The following is an 18,845-nucleotide window of genomic DNA, read 5'->3' as shown; positions in this document are numbered from 1 at the left end:
CGGAAATGTAGTTTTTCTTGGGCTGAGGCTGGCTGACACAGCAGCCACCGCAGAAGCAGGAGGGGGGGGGGGGGGGGGGGTCAGGTGACTTTTGGTTTCCAATAATGCGATGATGACATGTACAAAAAGGCTGTTATATCTTTCTGGAGAGCAGGACGATTAAACACATGTATACAGGGGGAGAGGGGTTAAAAACATAGAAAAAAAGGCCGAGCTGTCATAAGGTCACTTGTCAAATCTAGGATGGGTTCACCAGAAACACTTTAGGACCAACAACCCTCCGTTGACTCGCAATGGAGGAACCAGGTCTCCTTCATACTGGCAGGATGCAATTGAGGAAACCCAACCTTATTTGATGTTGTAGCCTAACACAATAACAGGCACACTTTATCTTAAGAGTAACTTTGACCTGTAAAAAACACGGGGCACTCAAAACCGGCACTGGGGTTTACAATAATCTAAAGTTGGTGACTGCAATATAAAAAAAAGGCTTTTTCCAATTATGTTACCTGACACGGGACACACTGAAGTCATCTGAATACATGTTTGCACCCTTCAGATCACAATGACAGTAACTTATGCGACTCCTAAGTGGATTATACTATAATCAGTAGAAAGATTCCAGCTTCATGCAACAATACAACAATTATCCCACAATAAAAACTAAAAAACCTAACAAACAGGTTAAATAATAATAAGAATAGAAAGAAAAATGTCTTCACAGTTATGTTTCTTCTCACATTCATACGTTTACAGACCAGACGTGCATGCAAGATGGGTCCAAACTGAACACAGTGCAAAAGTGACAGCTTTTTCTTTTTTTTTCTTCTTTTAAATTTGCTTTTGTTTTGGAAATTGCCTGTACAATCACACACAGCGTTTGTTGTCGCAATAAAGTAAGGGGAAATCAATTTATCGCTTTTTGATATGAGAAATGTGATCCTTGTACCCTGCATTACACGAGGCCAAGGCTGACTTTGAACCGTACACATAGAAATACATAAAGTGCTTCTGTCAAAACAAAACTAAATGACAAAAAAACAGTACAAAACGGTTTTCAGAAAGGAGGTATCAAAACAATGCACTTAAGGGATGTGGAGGAGGACTGGCATCTGTTGCACGCCAGTTAGGATTCCTGCGGTTCAGACGAATGGGCCGGAGGGGGTGGGGTTCCTTATTAAAAAAATAAATAAAAAAAGACGAGTTCAGATGGGGAGGGTCGGCTCGTTGGCTGGGATTCACCCCAGGATGAGGCTGGACTTGCCGCCAGGAGGATTCCTGCGACCGGACGGTACTCCTGCAGCGAGGTGGTCGGCTGGAGGGGCCTCCTCCTTCTGCTCTGGGACGGCTACCGGCTCAGGAGCCATGTCTTCTGAACACAGGCAGGGAGGCACGTGACCGTTAATAAAGACATTCACGAGGGAATCACTGCAGTCATTTTTTCCACAAGCAGGAGTGTAAACGGGTTTAGCAGCCTCGGCCTTATCGTCTACTGACACCATTTATTTCCCCTCCTGCTTTATTGTTACTAAATGGCCACGGGTTACAATGAAGGTCACTGCCCTGCTATCGCTGACGCTGACTGTATGCCAGTTCTTTTTTTTTGATGTCATGTCTGTAGCCATCACATGCTTTTAAAAGAAGATTCTTGTAAGCTGGAAATATTTAAAGAGATAGACAGCAGCAGGTGTTTTCAACATGGCTCAGACGTTAGCATAACGAGCAAACTACCCTCTGTTTATAGAAATAAGTGGTGAATTATTCTATTTAGTTTTCTTAGACAAGAGAGTAATAGCATTAATTAATGTGGATTTTGTGATATTTAAGCGAAAAGCAAAATAACTCAAATCTTTGGCTGGGCATTATAGAGGGTACTGCAATGTAATGTGTGTAAGAAAGCGTGGATATGTATGTGTATGTACACACACACTGTATGAGCACATGTACATTTGTATATCGGAGATGTTAAATGTTAAAAGACCTATGACGGTTTGTCAAAAATCTGTTCTCTTGGAATATTGGACCGCTGGTTTAAGCTCTATCAAAGTAGTTGATGTGATCAGAAGAAAAAACAAACAGGTTCTTACCATATTCGCGTACAGAATCTTCTCCATCCTATGAAACCAAGCAGAAAGATGGAAAGTATATCATCAGCCTCCACAGACTAAACATTAAGGAAACATTGTAGTGCCTCATGAGTCTTGCTGGAAAGACTCACCTGTACTGAATTATTCAATACAAGCAGGTGTTATTTTCATGTTATTTGCTTATATTCTACTGTAATTGATATACAAGCTACCTTTTAAAGGGAAGATGTAGAAGAAGAAGAAACAGATAATAAAGTGTTAAATCATTTGGACTTCACTTGCTTCCCCAATACGTTTGTCTGCCTTCAGCTTTCACTTCATTTCCTCTCGCCGCAGCTCGTGATGCGATGCGTGACCTTACCGCGGCGGGGGCGTCTGCGGACTGGTCGGCGGCCTGGTTCCCTCCTCTCCTCCGGGGGGCTGACGGCTCGCCGCAAAGCACACCTGTGGGCTTCCCACCTGGAGCAACGAAGAGAATAATGGCTCAGATAAATAAGGCCGCCATTCGGGAGACAAAACCCAACAAAGGCTAACCTTTTTTTTAAATTTTTTTTAAGACTTATCATGAGGATACATGCAGCGTGCCACATCGCAATGATGCTTTTCCTCTTCCAAATGCATTTGGCCAATCTCAGTGACTTACTTTTTGCGATTACAATGATAATGACGAGGATTATGGCGATTCAAAAACCATGGGTTATAATTAAAAACACTTTAGATATTTATTTCCAAGAATTAAAAACAATATTGTTGGGTTGCACTTTTTTTTATCAACACAACTAGAACCACCGCCTCTCAATATACATATATCGCTTGTGAATTCATGCGTTATAGCCAAAAACAAGTGTTGTGATGTCACAGAGACCTTTGAGCACCACAATCCCAACAACAAAGCATAACTTGGATCTGATAAGGTTCATCAGGAGAGATGCAACTTGAGCAGCTAGATTATTACTGACCTGATTCTAAACTATTAAAATCATCATAAAACTCTTGAACTAGATCATAAAGAAGGGCACGTTCTGGCTCGGAGACCAACGTAGAGTCGGTGATCTTCAAGGAGGAACATGTAAACGATGACGACGCCAGCCTTGAGCAGGTTTCATATTTGCCGTGCTTGCATCGCTATCTTATATTCATGCTTCACCATCCTAGGGATGGTCCGAAGGCCTAATCAGTGCAGAGGAATGGCAAACAATGGCCGCTCACGTCTTGACCGCCCTGATACTTGATGATCTTTCAATTGATAGCAAACAGAAACCATATCACGGGAACGCTTTAACCCCATCCACATGGTGACGTGATCGCAGTGAGAACAGGTGGTATAATTGCCTACAGCTCTCATACTTAGAGGAAACATAGGAGTTCCTCCAAACATAATTCTTTCTTATTTTTTTTAATCGCATGCCAGAGCATTGTTTCAGGGTGCTCGTGGGGTTTGTGGAATTTCCCAAGAAAGGATTCGAACGTAACTGGGGATTTTGTGTCTCCGTTACAATGTAGGAAGGCAACAAAGGGGAAGTGATGGTCCCAAGAGCGTAACAACACAGGCCACTCATGTCCGCTGACATGATGGCCCGACCCGGTGACCCGCTTTGTGCTGGACTTTTTTTTTTTCCGGAAGGAAGAAGAAGTGACTACTTCATTTCCTATATGTTTCCGATTGTGCTGTGGGGAATTATTTTGACTTTGGAACTTTCACTTTCCTTATTAAAGTCATCCTGACAATAACGCTTTCTCATTTGAATGAAAAACATGCATTCATATTTTTGGGTATTCGCCCACAATATTTTCACAATAAGCGAGGCTACGTCAGAAAAGGTCATCAGCAGGCATGTGAATGGGGACTAAACAAGCGTCTCTTCTACGAGGACATATTTGAAATATTTTCCATCTTCTGAGCTTGTCGAAAAGTTTCAACACAAAGCAAATATTGTCAGATTGAGAGCGTGTTTCAAAATCGCCTCTTTCATTCATCATACGCACGCCTCTCGGAACAAATATATCCCTATTTGGTTCATACTGAAATGGTATATCGCCCGACACACTTGCTAGTTTATCCCTTTGACATTGTTGTGTTACGAGCTCTCCCTCTGCTGGCTGGGGTGTGCACATGGTCGAGCTCAAGCTTTACCTTTGTGTCCTTCTCTTGTGGTGTGTCCCTCTCTCTCCTTCCACATTGCGGCCTCCATAGCAGATCATTTCTGGTTTATTCTGTTAATTCCTTGTGGGTTTATTTCCGATTCGGCAGTCACACTTTCGTGACTTCGTGTCCGCTCGGTTTAGTTGCATGTTGGTTTCGGTTGGTGTCTGGTATTCGCCCCAAAAATCAGTAAAACGTCCTGATGGTTTTTGTAGGTTTTACAGTATCAGTAGTTCCATTTTCCTTTCTTTTTTTAAAATTATTATTATTTTATTATAATAATTAGTGATTTTTTTTTATTTAAACTTACTTTTTATTTAGTTTTCAACGACATATCGACATGGACTTTCAGACAGTCACATTCTTTGTCAATTTCAGTTGTATGTCTTGGTACACATGATATTCAGGTACAGTGTACAACACACAGAAAGAACAATCAACATCAAATGGCAATCATTCCAAGAAAATAAAATTTAAATTAAAAAAAAAAAAAACAAAGATGGGGAAATAATAATAATAATAATGAAAGGAGGGGATAAATAAATACAAATTTAAATAAAATACTTAATTAAAATAGGCTGAAGAACCAATAATTGTCCAGTCCCACGTGTAGTATTGTGTGTGCTATATATGCCTTCCAGAGAAGATTGTGTATATGCGTGTACTGTATATGACCGAAATGCTCTCGCTTACTCTATGCACAGAGGGCCAAGCAACATATAGTAAACACCTTATTGTAATAATAATGCTGCGACAGGGCTCCATCGTTTACTAAATATAGGCTTCTGGAGCCTTAATGAATATGTGATTTGCTCCATTTGATAGATGTCCCATACTTTTTGGATCCATATATTGTATGTTGGGGAATCTGGTTTTAACCATCTGATGGTTATACTCTTCAATGCTGCTGTGAGCAGTATGTTGAGGAGGTATTTTTTGCCCCTTCCGTCCAGGCCTTCAGGTATCGCTCCCAATAATGCTACTGGGGAGTCTTGTTGGATGTCTTGTTGGAATACCTCTTTGAGGGCTTCAAATACCTCCCTCCAGAATGTATTTAACTTAGGGCATAGCCAGAATATGTGTGTGTGATTGGCTATGCTTTCGCAATCCTGCCAACACACAAGTTCTGAAGAATCTGGTGATTATTTTCCATTTAAATTCCCTCCAGGTGTTTGAGTTTGTAGCTCGGTGTGCCTCTGAGCATATTTCCTCCCAGGTATTCTGTGGTATTGTCGTGTTCATTTCCACCTCCCATCTCTGCTTTATCTGTTGGGAATTATGTAAATTCATAGATAGAAATGTGTTATATAATTTAGTTATTGTTTTCTTATTTTCGTTTCCCATCTGTATTTCTATTAAAAGATCAAAATCTTTTTTCAGCTGCTCGAATGTCTTGAGGTTGTCCTCATTAAACAGCTGGTGCATGTGAACCAGTCCCATGTCTGACCACTTTCTAAAGCCTGTGTCTAGATTGTTAGGTGTGAATGTCTTCATAGATCCAATGCTCGTTAATAATGAAATTGACTTTGGGAGTCCAAAAGCTGTCCCTATTTTGTTCCAGACTTTAATAGTAATTTTAGTCCACTCTGTCACTTCTTTCATTGGTTTATCTAAAAAAGGCAACATTTGTAAGGGCTCTGGACATACATTTTTCTCAATATTGAGCCAGCGAGTGTATGTGCCATTCTGAATCCACACTATAAGAGGTTTCATTTGTGCAGCTCAGAAGTAATATTTTAAGTTTGGGAGTTTAAGGCCCCCATTTAGCTTAGATAGCTGAAGGGTTTTAAGTCTAATTCTAGTACGCTTTTTTTGCCAGATAAATGTGGAAATGATTTTATCCAGGTTATCAAAACTAGATTTTGGAATTTCTATAGGTAGCATCTGAAATAAGTAGGGAAGTCTAGGCAAAACATTCATGCGAATACTTTCAACACGCCCGAGCAGGGACAAAGGGAGCGTAGACCATCGTTCTAGGTCACTATCAATGCACCTAATAATTTTACTATAATTGGCCTCATATAAATTATGTAAGGATGGAGGGATGTATATGCCCAGGTATTTTATACCGTCTTTTGGCCATTTAAACCCACTTTGGAGTTTTATACTTCTTGAGATGTTACCATTGAAATCCATAGCCTCTGTTTTATCCACATTTACCTTGTATCCTGAGGAGTATCCATACCGTGAGATGAGTTCCTTAAGATGTGGTATTGTTGATGCAGGTTGCGTAAGATATAATAATACATCATTCACATAAAGGGATATTTTATGCTCTTCTTTATGTATTACAGGTCCTTTTATTTTATTATCATCTCTGATGAGTTGGGCCATGGGTTCGATACTGATTGCGATCAGCAGGGGAGATAGAGGGCAGCCTTGCCTACAGCCGCGTTCCAATGTGAATCTTTGTGATCTATATCCGTTAACTTTAACAGCTACCTGTGGTGATGAATATAATGTTTGTATCCAATTTAAAAAGTTGGGGCCAAAATTGAACCGTTTTAGTGTTTGGAATAAATATTGCCATGATACTCAGTCAAATGCTTTTTGAGCATCTAGGGACAAAATCATTGTTTCCAATTTATCTTCTTTTTGATGGGATATTATGTTTAGTAAGCGTCGTAAGTTATCGCTATAGTATCTTCCGGTGATGAATCCTGTCTGATCAGGATGGATAATTTCATTGATTTTATGATTAACTCTTTTTGCTAAGATTGCTGTTAGAATGCGCAGGTCCCCGTTCAGCAATGATATCGGTATATAGGATTGGCACTCTGTAGGGTCTTTACCTTCTTTATGAATTACCACTATAGTTGCCTCAGTCCAAGATGGTGCCATGGTTTTAGATTCTAATGCATGGTGGTATGCTTTCAGCAGCAGTGGTGCTCCGAGATCACCTGCTTCATCTCCCATTCCTCAATTGGCTTATCTAATTCCTTGGCTGCTGATTCTGTCAGTTCAGTTAATTGTATAGGATTTAGGAACTCTGTAAGTTTTGCACCATCAGAGCAGGTATCTGTATTTTTTGTATAGAGATTTGTAAAACTCTGCAAAGGATTCTGCAATTTTATCTGGTTTTGTAACAAAAGTTTCCTTTGATTTTATTTTCTGTACTGTATTAGAGGATTGCTGCTTTCTTAATCTAAGTGCTAATAATCTACTTGCCTTGTTACCGTGTTCATAATATCTTTGGTTCGCGAATCTTAAACTTCCCTCAATCTTATCTGACGGTAGGCTGTTGAGTTCTCTTCGGGTTGACTTTAGGTCATTTAGGAGAGTAGTCGAGGCTGATTGTTTATGTTTATGTTCTAAGTCTTTTATTTTACCTTCCAATTCTCTCTGTTTAGCCTCTTTTCCTCTTTTCTTAGCAGAAGCAAATGAAATAATTCGGCCTCTGATGTATGCTTTAGCACAATCCCACAGTATGACAGGTGTCGTTTCGGCCGAGATATTGATATCCAAGTATTCCTTGAGTTCTGCCGTAATAAAGGTGGTAAATTGTTTATCATTAAGGAGAGATGCATTCAGCCTCCATTGTTTAGATATTGGTCTTTGGCCTATGTCCCATTTTAATGCCACAGGAGCATGGTCAGATATAGTTATTGGAAGAATCTCAATGTCCACTATCCCGTGTAGATGTGCTTTCATTGTAAAGAAATAATCAATTCTTGAATAGGACGTATGCCTGTTTGAGTAGAAGGTGAAATCCTTGCTTCTCGGAAACTTGCTTCTCCATACATCTACAAGGCCTGCTTCCAGGGATTGGTATTTGAGCATTCTGCTCATTCTAGAAAGTGGCGCTTTAGAGGCAGGTTGTCGGTCCATTAGTTGTGACATTACGCAATTCAGGTCCCCTCCCAGGAGTAGCAACCCTCTGCTGTATTGTAAGACCTTATTGAACAATGTTCTGATAAAGCCAGGATCGTCTTAGGCGCGTATACATTTATGAGGGATACTTCTGTGCCATCAATTAATCCATTAACTAAGATATATCTCCCCTCTGTGTCTTTATGTACTAGTGTTTGTGTGAAATTGATTTGTCTGTGTATGAGTATGACTACCCCCTTTTTTCTCCCCGATCGGTGTGAAGAGTAATATACTTTACCTGCCCACGACCTTCTCAACTTTTCATGTTCAGCATCAGATAAATGGGTTTCCTGGAGGAATGCAATGTGGCAGTTGGCTTGTTTCATCTGGTGTAAAATGTTCTTTCTCTTAACAGGGCTATGGAGACCTTTGACATTATAACTTATCACTTTTAGCGGATCCATTGTGTAAAGTATGTAATTTTCATATTTTGGGATTTTGTGTAGAGCGATGGGAAGCAGACGCAGCCACCCAGCACATGGGCCATGTATCTTGTTATGTGGAATGTGGGAAGTTGGACTAGATAGTGAAACCAATAGGGGTGGGGTAAAAGAGGATATTTAAGAAAAGTGAATGATGACCTTGTTGTTCTTAAACATAACGTAGGATCCCATGGAAACAGTGGGATCAGAACACGGCGGACGCAACAGTCGTGACTGCTGATAACGAACATTAACAACAATCTAGTGGGACCAAGTCCCTCGCCACTCAGGGCGAGCAGCAACGGTGCACAGTCGAGATTGAATTGACTTTGCTATGGGTGTACTAAGATAAGGACAAGGGAAAGAAAGAAGAAAAATTAAAAAAAGTCGACACAGAAAAGGACAGTGTCGAGAAGTGGCCACTCAGGCCCCTGCAGTTCTTGGCATACATTTGTAAAGTTAAACAGCTTCTTGTGGAAAAATAGTGTTTGATTTGTACATAGAGCTAAAGGCATATCAATAGTCTCCTCTTAGGGTAGCTGCCAGCGAGAAAGTAAAGCGGAATGATACAAACAATATGAATACTAATAACAGGCACAATATAGGCTATGAGAGTTTGATTCCTTGTAATGGAGATAGGTATATGTAAATGTTAGCTATGAGATACATTTCACCTTCTCCAGTGTGATTCAAGTAATACTTTAAACATATATATTTGAATATAAAATAAAGAAGAAAATAATAATGTGCCAGTATGTGAAATTGCAAAACTCACTGGTCAGTCCTTACTGTGATTCACAGTACTGATAGGGATATCAGTATATCAGGGACATTTAGTCTGCTGCCTCAGTTGATGGGATAACTTTGTTCTGGACATACTCCATAGCTTTGCTGGGATCCAGAAACTCCTGGTCTTCGCTGTTGTGCGAAATACGGAGTCTGGCTGGGTACAGTAGGCCGTAGCGGACTCCTTTCCGTCCTCGTAGGGTCTTACGTATGTCCGTGAACGCTGCTCTCGCTTTGGCAACACCGAGCACTGAAATTAGCGTCTTACTCCATATCTTGCTCACTAGCGCCAATAATTAGTGATTTGAGACGGTTTTTTTTTTTTAACAGTGTAAAGAAGTTTTTTTTTGACAGTCCCGAAAGGATTGACGTCTGATGCCATGTGCAGATGGTTCTCCAGCTACTTCAGGACGTCCGTTGGTGGAGAGGGATGAAGCCCAAACAAAGGCTGTGAACTAAACACGAGTTTGCCTGTAAAATATAAAATATCCATCCATCCATCCATCCATTATCTTAACCGCTTATCCTCATTAGGGTCGCGGGGGGCTGGAGCCGATCCCAGCTGTCAAGGGGCGAAGGCAGGGTACACCCTGGACAGGTCGCCAGTTCATCACAGGGCAGACATATAGACAAACAACCATTCACACTCACATTCACACCTACGGGCAATTTAGAGTCCAATTAACCTATGCAGCATGTCTTTGGACTATGGGAGGAAGCCGGAGAACCCGGAGAGAACCCACGCTGCCACGGGGAGAACATGCAAACTCCACACAGAAGGACCTGCCAGACCAGTATCCGAACCCCGCCCCGCCCGGGATCCGAACCACAGACCCTCTTGCTGTGAGGCGTCAGTGCTAGCCACTACACCACCGTGCAGATATATAAAATATCTAGATAAACAAATCCCTGATTATGCTGTCATTTTAATGTTGGACCGAGCCTCTACAGGACTGCCATGCCAGTCCAACCCGTCTGGCTGTATGAACATATCTGTATAACGTCTCGAGCAGCTTCACACAGCTCTCTCGCTTGGGTGCCTTCCTCAAAACTCTTTGACCGAGGCTTCCTGCTGGATAAAGCTCCGCCTTTTTACTATAGAATCCAGACGGTCACCGTGTCATCCAACTTTGCACACATACAGGGACAGAAGCTCTACTGGGACGGATGTAAACCGTGGCCAAAAACACTTTGCGTTGCCTTGTGACGTCACCGACAAGCAAAGATTGTCCGCACCCTACCAGCCTGTCCAAATAATTAAGTAATGTATACATTACATATTCTAAATGTATATACATTATTTATATTGCAAATTTAAACAAGATTAAAAGGGGGACGGGGACAAGCCCATTGTTCAAAGGAATTAAAAAAAGAAAAGAATTGCTGATCCATCTTAGCACAAAGGTCTGAGACTAGAGCCCAGCTGCCAACAGAAGGCCCACAGCACAATGAGAGCGACTTGGATTATGAGCTTTCGCAACCTGTCCTGCATGCCAGAGCACCACATCTGCAAGGGACAAGCCGTCAAATGCAGCAATGGCTCAGAGTCAAATTAAAAAAAGACACGTCTTCTAACTTAAATGACTGCATTCATTGGAGAAAATTAGGAACTCCTGCACTAGATCAAAAAATGCATAACTGGTAAACATCACTTTTACTTACTATTGTGTTTTACTTCCTCTTTTAGTCACGTTTTGCCATCTATCAGTCTGCATTAAGGGAAGGATTTAAAAACTGGGTAGCGCGCAACAATGACCAGCGGTTTCTCGCCCTTTTATTAATCCTCTTAGATTATACTTTTTACTTGATGCAGCTCAGTTCGCTATGAATATTTCAGGTCTCTGCAGGCATGAGAAGATCCGGATTAATACAGAAACTCCAGTGATTGAATATCTAATGAAAGCCTGTTAGAGAAATTAATTGGGCACCTGAACCTGTTATGTCAAGTCGCACCACTGGAGACGGTAAATATTATCCCTAAGTATCCAGCTGCCCGGACTTGTAAGTAGCCTGGGGAGGCAGACGATCCGTTTGGTCCAGTAGCAGGAGGAAAACCTTCAGTGACGACTTCTTCTTCATCGTCACTAGTTTTGTATTTAAGTAGCCCTGTCCATAAATGTTGTGGTAATACTGTCAAAATAAGAGTTACAAGCTTTCACGCTAAAGCAACAACTGTTTATATTGTACCTGGTGGATTGTTCCTTCTATTCGCATACAGGTCCTCCGGCTCAGCGAAAACACTGGAGGCCATCTTGTCTTTCCGGACGGGGGGCTTGTCCGCGTCCGCACCAAGCGTGAAGTTGGAGGCACCGCCAGGAGGGCGCAAAACCCTAAGAAGGGAGAGAGGGAGATCTCAGTCAGCATCGTCACTGAAAGATGGATCGTCATGGCCTGTTTCTTTGAAGCGTCCTCTCTCCATCTTATGTGGTTAAGACCAGAAATGTGCAGAATGGAGTAATGATTGTTCATTTACCAAATAAAGATCAAATATAAATGATTTTTGCATAACTTAACAACGTGCTACACTTTGGAGTAAAAAATGTGATGACTTAAACTGTCAATCAGATGTTTTAACACATCAGTTGGACACAAGTGGCACGATTTGCCCCTTTTGTGTTTGGATTGTCCGTTCTGGGCATCAGTGGAAACATGGCGGAGCAACACAGCGGACTCAATGAAGAGAAGGTATAAAGAGGTATAAAGCTTGTTCTGAGCCGGACAACACAACAACTCTTATTTTCAAAGGATCACACACAAAAGCAAATATGCTTATCAATATTGTAATCCGTTACTGCCGGTAGATCCACCGAAATACAAAAATCCCTACAATGCAAAAAGCACTCCATGTGCGCCTATGTGGCCTTTATATGTCCTGCTGTAATAACAATGATTACATGTTTATTACCAATGTTTTTTTTTAAATATTTGTTTGATTTACTTCACTAAATACTAAATGTTAAGAACACCTCTCAGTAAAAGGCAGTTCAACAGCACTACAAACCACAGCCTCATGTGCGTATTAACGTATAGATTGTGTATCTTTTGCTATACCTATTACAGAGTTTACACAAATACATATAAATATGGATCATGAAATGTTCGCGAAAATTTAAAGGCAAACAATACATAACGTTTTTATTTGCTTTACTCTGGTATAAAGAATGAAAATACATTGATCGGTCTTATGTATTGTTTACAACATATATTGCTACTGTCGCGCTGTGATTTACCATAATCACCACTGACTGGGGACACACTCGTTCATTTAAACACTGCGTGTTAAAACACGCACCATCCCAGTTTTCACATGGTTATTATGGTCAGCTGCAGCGTGGCCGACTGGGTGCCTTGTTGTACTTCACTGATCATCTCGAAAATCACGGGAGGGGAGGAGGCAGCCGCACCCAACAGAAATGACAGATGTGATAAATATATCGCATTCAGACAATAAAAGGTATAAAGGTTAGAAAGTGATGAGGAGACAAACGTGTCAAAGGCCCAGTGATGGGTGCTGAGTCGCCTGGTGGGTGCATGCTAGCTAAGCTACAAAAAAGGGAGGGCACACGAGTGCTATCTTGCTAGCTAACGTGAAGAAACGGGAATGGTCCATCCCAGCAGACAAAACGGGAAGGTGTGGTACCAGTTTCCTCCAAGCATCGTGCCCCACGCTTAGTTTCAAGCATTTAGAAGCGGTTGAGTAATATTTACGGGCAGAGGAGGGGTATAGTCAAAACAAACGTCTTCGATTTTTAACCCGTGTAACGTTAGAGGTTAACGTAAAAAATGATGCTGCACTTGTTGGCGTCATCGTGGCTAACGGGTAAGGGTCTGAACGACGCTATTTTTTTATTTTTTATTTTTACCTGGAACTGCTTTTAGACCCGGGCTCCATCCCTTGGTAGTTCGTGGTCGTCGTCATTTTTGCACGAGAAGTCGTAAAAGGTGTATATCTCTTGACAGGATAAGCGCGAATTACACTTTCATGAGCCGCACTTCACCGCCTCATCATTGTCTATCCCAGCCCGTGGCTCCCAATAATCAACCTGCCTCAAGTCTGAGTGGACGGGAGTGAAGGGGACCAGGAGACGACTCGCTTCCGGTCTAATTTTCAAAATAAAAGATGCTGCCCTATCAAATATGGTTAACGCCAATTTTTATTAACATATTAAAGGTAATTTGTATCCAATTCGTTTATTTAAACAGTGCATGATTTACAATAAAGATGCATTACATTATGATTACAGTGTATTTAGACAAAAATGACTTGTATTTTGGAAGCTAAATCGTCTTATTTCCGGTGTTTCTCTGCTAAATTCTGGTTCTTTTGAAGTGTTGGTGCCACAGAAATCATTGAGGAGGGCGTTTCTACAGTCTTCGTACCGCCCACAAGTGAATATCTACTTCAATGATTGGATCCAGAGACATTTACCAAACCAATGATTATTGACCCGGTATGCACATACCACATCCGACTTCATCTGACGCTGACCAAGGAGTTCACTTAAGTTTTCATTATGTATTGAATCAGCTACTATTTATCTAAAATGGTATTTGAGAATGCACAATCATATTAAAATATACAATTTGAAAATTAAACTATAGTGAGGCAGTTTCAGGCCAAAGTTAGAATTTTACTCTCTTCCTATCTGGCTCAAGGTTGTTAGTAAGATTGTTTTTGCCACAGTGAGACAGCAATATGGATTCCAGTGTAATATATATATATATATATATATATATATATATATATATATATATATATATATATATATATATATATATATATATATATATATATATACATACATACATACACACATACATACACACATATACATATACATACACACACACAAATAATGTGTCTATTAAGTCCAAGGCTCTCAAGCTTTGATGCAATATTTTTAAAAAGGCATACATTGTTAATAAAAGCCAGTTAATGACATTAAAAATGACCCTTTTTCCATTGGTTTTATAGACCTCTAGCTCTGATGAATACTAGAGTATACTACCAATCATAAAATAAACAGCAAGGACATATGTTAAAAAAGACTCAATTTATTCCAATAATACATTTTCATAACAACAGATGTGAATTTAAAACGCAGGCTTAATTGACAACAATAACAAAATTCCATCTGAATCAAAACCTCAATGACATAAGTATAAAAACAAAAACAAAAAGGACCAAGAGGTTTTTCTCTAAAACCTCTGGAAAAAAAAAAGAAAAATTACCATGGCAAACTTTTAAATTTCTTCAGCACATTAGACTCACTGTAACTTACAAGTGGTCTACACTGCGCCCTTCAAACATGTTAACATACCAATGACAGTGATTCATTCTATCTACATCAACTGTGTCGCTGCCTTTGAGCATTTTGCAAAAGTTTTCCAATGGATGGTATCAACACTGGTTATGAGCGTTTGAAGACTGGGCATAACAAAGATGTTTGGGGATGAAAAGGGGAGGTAGGGATGTTCGTAGGAAACAGTCTTTAAAGAGAAGAGCCTCCGGTTTGCTGTTGGAACACGTCGATCGTATCTTCATCCTCCATTTCTAACTGTAAGAAAAAAGTTAAAACGTCAGCTAATGTGAAGGCAGTGGTAGGTCTTTACCATGAAGCCACTTGGGGATGGTGACAATGTCAGTGAGGTCAGCTAATTCTTCTAAAGTGTTCACTGTAAAGTAGTTTGAAACATAGACAAAATGTATTTTATGGCATCTCCTACCAAGCACAATTAAGTAGAGTATGTCAGAAAACAGCGACTGACGAAATGTTAAAGACGTGGTGGAAACAACAAGATCAAAATGTGTTTAGAGAAAGAGGTGCAGAATCTCAGCACGGTGAACTTGCAATATTAAAGTAAACAAGACCGATCGCCTCCTTTATGTACCTAGTGGCAGCAAAGCTACAGCGTCAACTCTGATTCTTACACAGCTGCTCAGTTCGTAAAGTCAGCACTGTGACCCATTACATAATGGACAAAGATGGCGTGAGCCTTGCACAGGACAGTCTAATGGACCAAGTTAAAGGGTAGCATCACAGAAGGTGTTTGCATAGAGCGGCTGTTTGCACTTAAGATTTAATTCAGATCATTTAAACTAATTTACAATATTGGGTATCAAACCTGTAAAAGGCTTCGCACTGGAAATATACAACATAAAAATTCCTCTTGCATGAGGGAAAAACTTCACCTTTAATTTTTAAAATGAATGTTGTCACACCACATGCTTTTTTGAATTTCTTTTTAGAAAAAAAAAGAGGCAGGAACATAAAACATGTAAAATCAGAGTCATGCGATATTTAAAGAAGGTACACCGAGGTTAGAAGGCGGACGCTTTACCTGCGAGGGGGTGTCCGTTTCATTGATGGGCTGACCGTCAAATCGAAATCGTATTTGCCTCATTGACAGCCCCTATGTGGACAAAAGAAAAGGAGTTATGGTGTGACTATGATCTGCAAAAAGCACAATCCTGCTGTGATGTTTTTAGAGAGACCTGTTTTTACCATCATCAACAAGTTCATATGACAGATTTTGGTAAACCAAGACCCCCACAGTGCCAACAGACTGGCGACATGTGCGATACTTTAATCATTGATTCAACTTTCTTGACCACATGGTTTATTGAATAAATGCGATGTGATATGTCATGAGAAATAACGCAATAACACATGTAATGGAAGGGTACACAGGTGTAATTAACCAAATTAATCATGGTCCCATTCTAATCTGTGTCACAACCCTTCCAGTAAGCCATGAATGCAGAAAAGCAGGGCCCATATGAAACAGGGCTATAATTATCGTTATCAATCACACCTGTGTTTACCCTAAAATGACATGTCAAAAAGGCTACTGTGACAAGGGCCTATTATGGTTCATTTCTCATTTCACTGAAACACCCAGGATGCTTCAGCGGAGTCCCCAGGTTGGAGAACTACCATTCCGGCTACCAGCAATGCAATTAACTTAAAGATGTCTCTTTTGTGAGGGGTAGTAGTAACTGCTTGGTGCCTCACCTGCCGTTCACAATAAGCTTTCATCAGTTTGCTGAGAGGAGTGTGCCTCTTGATCTTGAACTGCACCACCGAGCCATCCTGCCCTGCCACTTTCAGGTTGATGTGCTCATTGTTCTCCGTCTTCACTCCCTCCTGAAAGAGAGACAAACCACATGTTAATAGCTGATTGCAGAAAGAGATGCAAGGCAGTAAAAGACGCTTGGTAAACCAACATGTGAAAATGCAATTACACACACACACACACACACACACACACACACACACACAAAATCCACTTCCGCCCGGGTCAGACACTATTTAAGATTGGGGGCTGTACATCATGTACCTCAATGATTTATAACAAAGTATTCACATAACGTGTGTAATGTACGTCCCACCCTCGTTAAATTAATTTGACATCTGCACCACAGTAAGCTCAGACGGGCGCTGCTCAACGGGCACAGAAAAGGGAGCAACATTACAACTCCAACGTTAGCATTAGCATTTGGCCGATCAATTGGCAACGGCCTACTAACTGTTAGTTACATATAACAATGCCCGACGGCCTAGTCGGGATGGGAGAGCTCAACCTGGACCCTTCAACAATCCCCTCTCGTGCTATGACAGTCCGGCGTGTGCGGATGGGCACGATATTTCCACCAAGATATCAGTTAACGGCTTGAGCCCAAACAATCCTCATTAATATGTTTCGTCCCGTTGTAGACCGTCCTGTGAGCTCATCTGGGTCTTAAAGACGGTACCAGGACAAGCAATCACAGTGTCGCCACATTTGATGTGCAAAACGTTTAAAACCGAACGCTTCGTTAAAGAGGTGTTAATTAAGTGCATTTAAAAAAAAGACCGACAATTATTTCTTTCATACCGCCCGTTAGCCACGTTAGCTTATTATGCTAACTTCGCCCGCTTGCTAGCTAGCGAGCTAACGCAGCTAGCGTTAGCTCCCGTTTGCGCCTTAAGCCTTCTTTTGTAATCGTGCAACCGTCGGACGAATGAGTCTCACTGGCAGCTTCTTCGCCGGTTTAGTTAGAAAAATTTACCGCACGCGGATTTGGTACAATTCCTTTAAAGAAAACCCCGCTCCTCACCTTGGGTTTTTCGTCGGCCATGGTAGCTACTGCGTCTGTCTGCCTGCGCCTGTTCTGCTGCGCCTGCGCTGTCTGGCGCGCGCCGCTTTGCGTGGGCTGGCTGTAGTCGGCTGAGGTGCACACAGCTGCGCCAGAAGAAAATAGCGCATTGGTCTTCTTTTTCTTGTTCTTCTTCTTGAAGTTTAAGGGCGGTTTGCAACCATGCATTTGGTGCATTACCGCCACCTTCTGCTCAGGAGTATGGATCAGACAGTAGGCTCTCTTTACACCAGAAACAAAACCGCACCAAAAAATTTAATTACAAATAAATAAATCAAAAAAATAAAAGAAAGAATTAATTCACCCTCATCCGTACATTTGAATTATATCCTATAAAAAACCCTGTGTTCTTTAAGAATGCTAGCAGTACTCGAACCTGTGCTCTCCCACCCATGGTCTGTATTCCCTTCAGTGTACACTCATGCACCCCCAATTCCTTCAGATTCTTTCTCACTCTCTGTGAAAGAATCTGAGCCCAAATGCATTTAACCTGACCTCCCTAATTGGTTACATGTGTGACCAACTAAGGGTCTCAAAGAGATGTCTTGACGACTGCATGAATGAAACAACCTTAGGCTTATTAAGACTGAAGCTGCATCGGAGCATATTAATACCTTTTCCTGTTTTGTCTTTTCCACCCATTGTAGTGCCACCAACACTGCCACCATCTCCACTGTCTAGACCCCTAGCCTAACAGATGTTCTCCTGATGATCCCTATTACTTTTCTGGTATTGCCCCCAAATACTGTCACTCCTGTCTCAGGTTTCTTAGCAACGTCCGTATTAATCTTAGTATATTCACTGTATAGTTTCATTACCCTATATTCAAATGCACTTAACAAATCTCATATTCCTTTCTTTTTTCTTTTTACATCAAATAGATACCAGTCAACCTCAGGCCACACAAGTGTCCACGGAGCCATCACCGGGTAAACCACAGAGGGGCTTATACTCAGGCCGAACACATTAAACTCCCTTGCAATGTCGTTGCCTACCCGACCAAAGTTGTCTTTCTGGCTCCTACCTCACTCCCAGACCACCTACAATAATCCTTTTGCAGGGTGAGAATCATTGTGTCCCTGCAACAACGTTTCTCCCATCTCTACCTTCAAGGCAGGGATTAGCGATGTTTTAAAAGCTCCACTACATACTTGTAATGCCCGCGCCTGAACCACATCTAATTTACCCATTAAAGTTTTAGCTGCTGACCCATATGCTGTGCACCCGTTGTCCAACACAGTACTCACACATCTCATCACATTTATAACTTTTTTGCATTTTTCCCTCATTCTCTTAATGTGGTCTGCCCATGTTAATAGTGAATCAAAAAGAACCTCCAGAAATTTAAATGATCAAACCCTTTCTAATTCTTTCCCATACATCGTTAGCTTCATTCC

At 41.1% G+C, this 18,845-nt stretch overlaps 2 protein-coding genes across 3 annotated transcripts; both read right to left on the bottom strand.

The window, feature by feature from the left end:
• Window positions 1-1,213: 1,213 nt before the first annotated feature.
• On the bottom strand, window positions 1,214-13,376 carry LOC137794797 (jupiter microtubule associated homolog 1-like). Of its 2 annotated transcripts, none has more exons than XM_068591814.1 (5): window positions 13,172-13,376; window positions 11,496-11,638; window positions 2,449-2,546; window positions 2,088-2,115; window positions 1,214-1,372 (listed from the first exon to the last, which is right to left on the bottom strand). In XM_068591814.1, the coding sequence occupies exons 1-5, from the start codon at window positions 13,225-13,227 to the stop codon at window positions 1,239-1,241; spliced, it is 459 nt and encodes a 152-aa protein (XP_068447915.1). In that variant the 5' UTR covers window positions 13,228-13,376; the 3' UTR covers window positions 1,214-1,238. The 2 variants fall into 2 exon arrangements, with proteins under 2 accessions (XP_068447915.1, XP_068447916.1); XM_068591815.1 differs by having other exon boundaries at window positions 1,214-1,369.
• Window positions 13,377-14,343: 967 nt separating this feature from the next.
• On the bottom strand, window positions 14,344-17,560 carry LOC137794840 (small ubiquitin-related modifier 2). Its single transcript, XM_068591912.1, has 4 exons — window positions 17,410-17,560; window positions 16,325-16,456; window positions 15,651-15,722; window positions 14,344-14,866 (listed from the first exon to the last, which is right to left on the bottom strand). Exons 1-4 carry the CDS (start codon window positions 17,428-17,430, stop codon window positions 14,801-14,803), a joined length of 291 nt encoding a protein of 96 aa, XP_068448013.1. The 5' UTR covers window positions 17,431-17,560; the 3' UTR covers window positions 14,344-14,800.
• Between the last annotated feature and the right edge of the window lie 1,285 nt (window positions 17,561-18,845).

This window comes from Clinocottus analis, unplaced genomic scaffold, assembly GCF_023055335.1.
Source record: "Clinocottus analis isolate CAN_PGR_092001 unplaced genomic scaffold, fCliAna1.0.p SCAF_26, whole genome shotgun sequence".
NCBI lineage: Eukaryota > Metazoa > Chordata > Actinopteri > Perciformes > Cottidae > Clinocottus > Clinocottus analis.
Note: the sequence above shows the minus strand (reverse complement) of the source record. Positions and strands in the feature narration are given on the sequence as shown.

Bases quoted from the DNA above. Each gene is read 5' to 3' on its own strand.
- LOC137794797 (XM_068591814.1), bottom strand. From the start codon at position 13,227: ATGACGACGACCACGAACTACCAAGGGATGGAGCCCGGGTCTAAAAGC. The intron at 11,639-13,171 runs GTAAAAATAAAA...CTCCCTTCTTAG, and splicing joins GGGTCTAAAAGCAGTTCCAG to GGTTTTGCGCCCTCCTGGCG. The intron at 2,547-11,495 runs GTACAATATAAA...TCGTTGCTCCAG, and splicing joins TAGAAGGAACAATCCACCAG to GTGGGAAGCCCACAGGTGTG.
- LOC137794840 (XM_068591912.1), bottom strand. From the start codon at position 17,430: ATGGCCGACGAAAAACCCAAG. The intron at 16,457-17,409 runs GTGAGGAGCGGG...TCTCTCTTTCAG, and splicing joins TGGCCGACGAAAAACCCAAG to GAGGGAGTGAAGACGGAGAA. The intron at 15,723-16,324 runs GTGAGGCACCAA...TTGTCCACATAG, and splicing joins AAGCTTATTGTGAACGGCAG to GGGCTGTCAATGAGGCAAAT.